The 9,643-nt window shown below is 35.4% G+C and overlaps 1 protein-coding gene across 1 annotated transcript; it reads right to left on the minus strand.

Annotated features, from left to right (window-relative positions):
• Positions 1 to 7,950: 7,950 nt before the first annotated feature.
• On the minus strand, positions 7,951 to 9,643 carry LOC129810242 (putative nuclease HARBI1). Its single transcript, XM_055860576.1, has 3 exons — positions 9,128 to 9,643; positions 8,761 to 9,062; positions 7,951 to 8,701 (listed from the first exon to the last, which is right to left on the minus strand). The coding sequence occupies exons 1-3, from the start codon at positions 9,393 to 9,395 to the stop codon at positions 8,168 to 8,170; spliced, it is 1,104 nt and encodes a 367-aa protein (XP_055716551.1). The 5' UTR covers positions 9,396 to 9,643; the 3' UTR covers positions 7,951 to 8,167.

The following is a 9,643-nucleotide window of genomic DNA, read 5'->3' on the forward strand; positions in this document are numbered from 1 at the left end:
ATTTGTAAAGTTCTTTAGAAGTTCAATTGATGAGGACTAGAATAGGGTTCATGTTTGTACTGTCACTATATCGCAGAATGGCTTTGGAATAATACAATAGATATTTAGTTTAAAATTAAAAACCGTTTCGTAAAATCGAATTATTATCATACAGGTTTTGACTTGCCAGAGAAATTTGAAGAACATTCGCATGAGCCTAAACCGTTCGGCTCACAAAAACGTTTTTTTTTAGAGCTTTTTGAACCTTCGAACTTGTAAAGTCGTTATTAGGAATGGTTTAGTGGTATTTTCGTATATAAACGCAATGTCCGTCTAGGAAAACTTTTAAAAAATACAGTTTTTGAGAATAAAATGAAGGGGGTAAAGAGTCGAACTATATAACTCAAAATCGTGAGAAAATATTTACTGCACTATATCGGCAGAGTTCGAGGAGTAATATTAAGAAAAAAATTAAAAAGTATAAGTAAGAGGAATGGAAAAGTGTCTCTGGCTTTGAGAAATGCTCGAACTCGGGATTTAGATGATATATAGGAGAAATTGGGGCACCATCAATCACGGAATAGTACCAAACACTGCGATTTTTTAATCGGATATTCGACTTCAGAGGATAAGACTTATAGAAATATATAGACATTATAGGGATGTTTGTTCACTGAAGAAATGGTCGAAATAGTCCAAGTAGTTTAGAATTAAAAATTAGTGTTTGGTGCTACCCCGTGTTTGGTGGTGCCCCAGGTTTTCCCTACTTCAAAAGTACTTTCGCATCATTTACGGTTTATCGGTTCGTAACTGATTTAAACAGATTCATAAATCCATCAAAAGATCTTTCAAAATATATTTAAGAGCAATACAATTGATTTTCGGACAAAAATTATTTATTGGTTCCTAATCGGTTCATCACCGGTTCACAACCGATTTGAACCGATTTATAAATCACTCAAAACATTACCCAAAATAAATAGGGGAAAGTCGTCTGCCTTCAAACGAAAAACGGAGTTCCAAATTTAAGATTTTTTTCTGAAGAATCCACAAAATGGATTTTATTTTCTACTACACCAAAAAATTCTCTTGTTCATTCGGCGTATATGATTACCTCATTTAGCATTTGCAAGTCCTCAGTTTTTCCTTCTGAGGAAATTAAAAAAGTGATGTCGATTTGTATGAAGGCAGCTGGCATAGTCGGCCTTCAAACGCGATGCAGCTGCCTTTAAATGTTTTTTTTCACTGAGAATATTGAATCAATAAAACTAAATGGGCTATAAATGATTAGATTGAAGCCTAACGCACTCACTAAAATCATCACTGCAGTCAAAAGACATTAAACAATAACTTTTCTTCACATTTTTCTGAAGCACTGTTTTGCACTTGAAAATTTGGAAGAAAAAGCCATTGAAGTTGAAAATTGTCAACTTGAAACATCCCGGCCGGAGCAAGATAGCAGGTTATAGGTATTTGTATGACGTTCGTCAGAGAAAAGTAGGAGTTCGATTTCACATGTTTTGATGCATGGAAAGATAGGATTTAAAGGCACACGACATTAGCATTTAAAGGCTGCTGCAGGGTGATATTTGCAAATTTTTGCCACCCACAAAAATTGTGTCATCTGAACCAAAATGTATTAACAGAAATATTAAGCCTGATTAACCTTCTATGTGTCACAATGGAAGATTTATTTGTAAAATGATTTTTACTATGAAAAATCACATGATTTGTGGAACATCAAAATTACAGTTTAGAGCTCATTTTCATTTTTTTTGATCTAGCATCTAGGAAATAGGAGCTAGGCTCTCCATTTTTTGATGATTTGTGAGGATGATGGATAGCTACCTAATAGTTAATAGAATATAATTTATGCTTTTGAGAACAACGAAAAAATCGCAACATTTGAAGGCTGCTGCATTTAAAGGCAGACGACTTTCCCCTACACCTCAAGAGTATTATAATTGAATTTTGGGATAAAAATTAGTTATCGGTTATGAACCGATTCATTACCGGTTCAGAACCAATTGGAATCGGTTTAGTTTTGTCGGAAATTCCAAGACCTTAAGTTGTGTGATTCGAAATCTTCTTTTCATTGAAAAAACAAAATGTATGGGGAAGGTTTTTAATAATTATAATAATAATAATGTTGGCGCAGCATTCCATGAAGGAACAAGGTCTTCCCGCAAGGGGATTTCTAGACATGCATTATTATTTTTTCTTGTACGGGATGACGTTGTCAGTCCCATGCTCCGTGGAATCAAGTGCAGTGAAGCTCACTGGATGCAATCCGAACACCTTTAACGCCAGAAAAATTCCTGGTGACCTAAAAGGGATTCGAACCCGGGACACTTCCATCATAGAACGAGTGCTCTACCGGCTCAACCACTTGACCCATTGAATGGTTTTAGATTACTCAATAAATAGAATTAGTGGCTTCCTCAGGACTTTGTTATCCATTTCTTACTAAAGATATTGGCTAATGTCTCTGAGAACTTAAAGAAATTGAACTCGTAAATTTACGTTTGATACACTAATATAGACATTTTTCTATCTCTGAATTGGGAAAAATGTTTCAATTTTGTTCTCGTCTGAAGTTTCAATATGTATGAAATTATTATTTATATATAGCGTTAGATTTTTACACATGTAGTAATGCACTTGTTCGGATCTATTATCACTAAAAGCTTTTATTCCTTTTCGTGTTGTCACACGTCAAGATAGTGTAAATATGTACTGTACTGCACAGTGAAACACTCCAGAAATCTTGTCTAAATTTCTACTTTTCTTCTGCCACATTAAACTTAGTAAAAATAAAAGGTTTTTGTTTGAAAAGTCGATTATTGTTGTGTGGTTTTATTGTTGATGTAGGCATGTTTGTTTTTATTATGTTGGGTTGGAAAATTGAACCGACTGTCGAGAATGGAGTAAATAAACACTCATCAGTATCAATGTAAATATAAAGATGGATTGGATTAGATTTAAAGGTGTAACTATATGCTATCCCCTGTCAATTATATTTTCACTCCTTTCCCCTATCATCTCTCTTGGGTTTATACTGGTATAGATCTACATGGGGATTTTGAATGGAAAATTAAGGATTTACATTGTGATTGGGTTGGATGATTTTTGGGTGTGAAAGTGTTGAAAAAGGCTGAAAATTGCATCTCAAACCTCTCAAAAATGGTTTTACCCATCCCAGAGCTTCTGCAATAAATATACAAAGAGGGTGGAAGAAAATGGCACCAGTGAGTCAAATTGTATGAAACATATGAGGAAATAGTTGTGGAAAATGGTAAGTAAATTGACGTTTTTCTCCTCTTTTTCATCCTCTCTAACCCTATATTTAGGTTGGCAAGTGGACGGAGGAAAAATTTTTCTGTTCGTCCCACCATGGAATACACAATTTTATGATCTCGTCATTCATGAAAGCACAATTGGCCATTTATGATAAAGAGGGGTTCCCAAAGGCATAAAAAAGAAAGGAAGATAAGGTGTCTGTGTGGAATATTTCCACAATTTCACCCTCAAACTGAGCCACAGTTCTCACAAATTTTGCCCCATGCTATAGTTTTTTTTTTGGAGTATTTTATTTTATGTATGCGTATATAGAAAAAGTTAGTCACCTCCTCTGGCTAGCCAGTCCAATTGGAGGGTGTTCGTCCAGAAAGGAGGATTGTGTTGATCTAATCGAAAAGATTTGCGGCTACTCGTAAGTCTTACCCTCATACTACATACCCTATTATATCCTCCAAAGAAAGCTTTGCATGACCCTCTGTAGACTCCATACAGACCGAGTTCTACCCTCTTGAAATGGTTACAGAACCATCGAAAAGATGGGAAATTCCTCAAGGATTATAGGGAATTTCCACATGAAATAAATTTCTTCATCCTATGGTGGGTAGATTAATATTAAAAATCATTAATATCTTCACATCTGCGTTCACGTCATATACGTCTTATCTAAAAACTAATACTCCAGGTTGGCATGATTATCGTGGCTTTTATACGCTTTAATATCGCACACCGAGTGGATTAAGCAAATAACCGAATGAAATGGATTTTCAGGAAAGTGCTACATAACAAATTGTAAAACATTGAGAAAATCCATTTTAGCGCTAATGACTACAAGTAATACTCAACGGAAATTGGTGCCTTATGCTCTGTATTTGAGAGCATGTTGTGTCTGAAAACAGGAAAAAGAGTGCATGATGCGGGGGGATTCCAATTTGTAAATTTTTTACTAACATTATCTAAATAGAAAATTTAGTAGGGGAAAGTGCGCTACTTTCGGACGATTTAAGCTTCGCACAATTATTTTTTTTTCATTGTGTTATAAATGAATTTAGCCAATTATAATATTATATTTCAATAGCTAGTCCAATGCCTCAAATTAATTGTAAAAAAAAAAATAAAAAAATTAATTGTACGAAGCTTGAGTTGTCCGAACCTAGCGCGCTTTCCTCTATGAGTTTGCTAAGGTTTGTGTGAAGAAGATCAATATCGGATATAAATTGAATAGTAACAAACCTTTTTATTGAACAATAGTTATTTGTTTGTTAAGGTTTTACAGAACGTTCTCGCAAATTATATTTTCAATTTGGGGGATCCGTGGTGGAATTGGTAAGAGCGTTCAGCTCTTGGGCGGTGTGACCCTTGGATCGATTGTCACAGATGTGAGTTCGAGCCCCGCCCGGTGCAAATATGATTGAAGCGTCTGAATTGACATCATTCTGAGCCAGAGCCCCCAAATCCCATGCCCTGCAAAACCCTGGAACAATTGACAAAGCAAGAAAATTCTAGATTTAAGTTAGTCAGAAAGTAATAAATTTGTAAATTTGATGACCATGTCACATATAAGATTAATATTAAGATTAATACTTTCTGAACTGCGAGAATGACAAAAAAAGACAGCAAGTGTTTTATCATGCCTCTCTCTCGCGCTTTGCTCGAAAACTGACCGAATCACAGTTGGAACGCATGGAAAATTGCTCGAATTGCCTGTAATACGATTCAGAAAGCAATTAATACGAACAGCAATATCTTACTCATCGTATTACTCCACTAGAGTGTACTTTTTCTAACACACGTGATATTCCACTTGAATTTTGAATACTATATACCTCTCTCTCTGGCTTTTCTTAATATTAATATTAATCTTATATGTGATTATCTTAGTGTTTAAAAATAAAAAAAAACTAGAAAGATAAAAATGGACGATGCGTGAGTTGACAAAAAGAAAAAGATGTTTCAAAAATCCACTTCAGAAATTTTGAGTTTTGGGGATGAAAGCAAGAGTTTTGAGCATCGTAATAAAGCATCGATGTGCAATTGAATGGAATTGAATTGTTTTATTTATTCATGCCCATATACAAAAGGTATATAGTGATTATACATATTTTTTTACGTTAAAAAGAAAAAAAAAATTTCAACATTTAAAAGTATCAATCAAAATAACAATATGGGAGCAAGTAACAAGCAAAGGTGACATTATTATAATTTAATTACTGAAATGTGTACAAATGGTGTATCAATGGATATTGTACGAGTGTTCCAAGCACAAAACTTGGCCCAAATGGGACAATAGACAGAAATGAGTGGTATCGCAACATGGCAACACTCCATCACTGAGAAAAAATTGAGGTGCGATTAGCTTTTTTTCCTCATAACCTTAACACTTTTTAGGTGTAAAAAACAACATTTTTTAATGTTAATTTTACACCTTTTTAAGGGTAAAATTAACATGAAAAAGGGTAATTTTAACCCGTAATACACCTAAAAGCATAATATTTACACCGGTCAATACTGCAGGTTGAAATAAACAATTCCGGAATGTTATTTTAAATTTTTCGGATTTCTCTTAGTGATGATACTGCATTTTTATGGTCCAGTTGGGAAATTCTGTAGCAATATGACAAAGTCATATGACAACTTTTCATGGCTAAATTCGGGAGCAGAACAGCATCAAATGGCTATTACAAGCAGCTCTATGAACTTCTCAATCATTGATATTGAGTCGCATTTTTGAACACTTTCGCCGAATTTACCACATAAAAATTTTAAATTTATCATATGACTTTGCCATACTGTTATAGGATTCCCCTACAAGACAACATTAAAACGCAAAATTGAGATGTACTACTACCCCCGGTGTATTCTCTAAACTTGTCCCATTCTGATTATCTCTTATTCCGATTGCTGGTGAATGGTACACGAAGGGGAAAGTGCACAGGCTTTGCACGGTCCCAAGCTTCATAATTACTAAATTTTTCCTATGTTATTCAATAATTGTGACTCATCGCACCCATATTTTGAAAACTAAGGGAAAGTGCCCAGTTTTTTAAAATATATTGCGAAGTCACCAGAAACATAGGAAAAAATTAGTCATTATGAAGCTTGGGACCGTGCAAAGGGTGCAAAGCATGGGCACTTTCCCCTATACCTGAGCAACGCTAAGCTAATGTAGAATAAGTGAAAAATTGGGTGAATGAATGGTTTTGTGTCCAAAAAGAACTCTTTTTTATCGTATCGGTTTCTATATAGGGGAGTCTGAGGCAAAATTTGTCAAAACGAAAATTTCAATATTCACTATTTTCTAAAATAAAAGAGACTAGGGTGGAGTAACCACTTATCGCCACTTTTAGGAGAAACTGAAATTAATTTAATTATATTTTTTAAATCCTTATTATAAAGTATCTTAAATTAGACACAAAGTTTCTTAGATATGTTGTCTATAGATATATTAGACTAATAGTCCCTAAACTTAACGGTGGATTACTTAAAAAAATATATTTTTATTAAAAACTCAAAAATAACCACTTCTCGCCACCTACTTGAAAAGTCCCAAACTCAATTATTTTGGACAATATTATTAAAAAATATATTCAGCGTTGCTTTTTCTTCCAGGGGGGGAATTCTGTAACGTTGTGAAGCGATCATTTGTGAACTGTTCACTATAGTCCTAAAAAAAGCTATTCTGTAAGCGGTGATAACTTCACGTGAAGCTATCGTTTGAGGTTATGTCTTTCACTTGTCAATTTGAGAGTGATGCGGGTGATGCTGATGCAGTGAAAATGAATGGAAACCGTGAAAACAGTGAAAATTCAGAAAATTCTGAACCAATTCTTAAACAGACAAGGAAGAGGGGTCCCTCAGATGAGCAAAAAAAGTCTCTCGTGGACTTCTTGGAGCATAATCTTTGGGTTGCTCGCAATCAGTGAGTAGAACTTTTAGCCGTTCTTGCTAAATTCTCAATCAAAATGCTTTGTAAATTGTTTTAGGTTTCAATCTGAAGACGGCACGGGTGATCTCAAATCCAAGTGGGATGAGGTCACGAAGATGCTTAATATGAAAGGTGGAGCCCATAAAAATCCTGCAGAATGGAAAAAATATTGGGTAGATCTCAAAACTTCTGTCAAGAAGAGATATTTTGGCTTGAAAGCAAGGATGGTTCAATCCGGCAATAACGGGTCTGTTGTTGATGAATTAGATGAGCTTGATCAAAGGATTGTGGGCATAATTACAATTGAAGCCCTCGAAGGAGATGGAAGCAGGGAACACGGTATATCAGCGACATCAGTGAGATCTGCACAAAGGAGCTCTGTTTTGAGTGACATCACAGACATTGAATTTTTGCCGGGACCGAGCAATGCACCAGAAACAGTTGTTTCAGGAACTTCGCATACATCGTCTTCACAGCACTCGCCAGCTGGGTCCGCTCCACAGCTCCGTCAGCCCACTAGGCCTGCAGCCAATCCCAAGAAACGAAACAAAGAGAATGAGGAAATGGTGCTTTTCAAAGAAATGTTGGAAATAAAGAGACGCAAATTGGAAATCCTTGAAGCAGATAATTTGAGAAAAATTGAAGATGACAAAATAAAGAGAGAGGCCCATGAGGTAAAACTTGAACTCATGCGAGCTCAAGTACAAGTACTGAAAAAACAAATATAACTTTTATGTGAAAAATCATTCAACAATACAAAAAAAAAAACCATTGAATTAGCTAATTTGTTTCTTTTGTGATTATTTAAAAAGGCAATACTTGCGTTACAAAATAAATAAATACGTTTATATTTATAAAACTGTTCTAATGGAAAAAGAGCAATTTATTGAATTCTGTATAAATATAAATGTAATAAAATGTTTTTGAATTCATTAATTTCACCAATTTATTTGAATCTTTCATCAATTAAAATACACTCCTTATAAGGTGCTCCCTCTGTCTCCTTCCTTGCTGTAAAAGCGTAGATGTTTCATTATGCTGATCTTCAAAATATTCCTGTTGATCTTCCTGAATTTCCAGCATGATGTCATCTTCACTGGGTAAAGGATAATATTGTTGAACCATAATATTATGGAGAGTGCAGCAAGAGTTTATTATAGCTCCTGCCCTTTTAGGGGAGTACATAAGTATCCTTTGTTTTGAAAGGCATCTGAACCTACTTTTTAAAACCCCAATACATCTTTCAATCACAGAACGTGTCCTCTTGTGAACAATGTTGTACCTTTCTTCGGCTGCATTGTGGGTATTGGACAAAGGAGTCATTAGCCACGGAAGCTGTGGATATCCACTATCACCAAGAATCCAACTGCTCCTATCACCCCTGAAATAGTTGTCTTTTAAAAATGTGCTTACTGAGGAGCTTTTGAACACGAAACTATCATGGGCAGCACCTCCAAAGGCAGCATTCACGTTCAAAATTTTTAGATTTGCTCCACTTATCTAAAAATATAATAATATTTGGATATAAAATCAATAGACATTTTAAGTTTAAAACTCACAATTTGAACGTTCTTTGAGTGCGATGATTTTCGAACTGCATAATATGCGTGTTCAATATTGTTTGGTGGCCTTTTTATTAGGATATGGGTACCATCTATGAGTCCAATAATTCCGGGGATTCCAAACCTCTCATAAAATTCTTGTTTTATTTCATCTTTTTCTGTTTCGGTTGCAGGGAAGCTTATGAATTGAGGTGCCAGAAATTCATCAATTATATCTGACACCTCTGACACACACCGAGAGACAGAGGCTTGTGACAGGCAAATCCGGGTTTCTTGGCCAATAGGGCGTTGGTAGGATCCTGAAAAAATTTATCAAGGAATATTTATTAAAAGATATGACAACATTGATGCATAAGAACCTCACCGACTGCAAAGAATCTTATGGCACAAAAGACTCTTTGTTCTTTCGTAAGTCCTGTTTCTCTCTGCCTCTCTTCCATGAACGGGAGAATGTGGTCAAGAAAAGTCCTGCAGAGTGGCTTTGTCAAGCGAAACAGTAGCTTAAAATCCCTGTCTGAGAGATCTTCTAAAGGATTATATGAGTTCCTCAATTCTCTCAACAAGACACGCGCCTGTCTCTGCCTCCGCTGTTCTCGTGCCCGCCGTATCATCATCAAACCAAGAATATCCATTTTTTTACTTTTCAGAATCAGTATATTTTGTATTTTTCGCACTTTTCAACATAAAACACCTTCGATACCGCGTGTACACAAGGAAAGTTACAAAAAAATGACATTCCAGCAGATGGCTATTCAGTGTGTTGACATTTTTGCTTCACTCACAGTTACAGAATCGCAATTCTAGCAGTCGTGAAGCAGCTTGCGTGAACAGTTCACGGTGAATCGTTCACTGGTGATGTGTTCACAAAGTTACAGAATTC

Source organism: Phlebotomus papatasi, chromosome 1 (assembly GCF_024763615.1).
Source record: "Phlebotomus papatasi isolate M1 chromosome 1, Ppap_2.1, whole genome shotgun sequence".
NCBI classification, from domain to species: Eukaryota; Metazoa; Arthropoda; class Insecta; order Diptera; family Psychodidae; genus Phlebotomus; species Phlebotomus papatasi.

Coding starts and splice junctions, on each gene's coding strand:
- LOC129810242 (XM_055860576.1), bottom strand. CDS start 9,395: ATGGATATTCTTGGTTTGATGATGATACGGCGGGCACGAGAACAGCGG. Junction 9,063..9,127: donor CATAAGATTCTTTGCAGTCG/GTGAGGTTCTTA, acceptor AAATTTTTTCAG/GATCCTACCAACGCCCTATT. Junction 8,702..8,760: donor ACTCAAAGAACGTTCAAATT/GTGAGTTTTAAA, acceptor TTATATTTTTAG/ATAAGTGGAGCAAATCTAAA.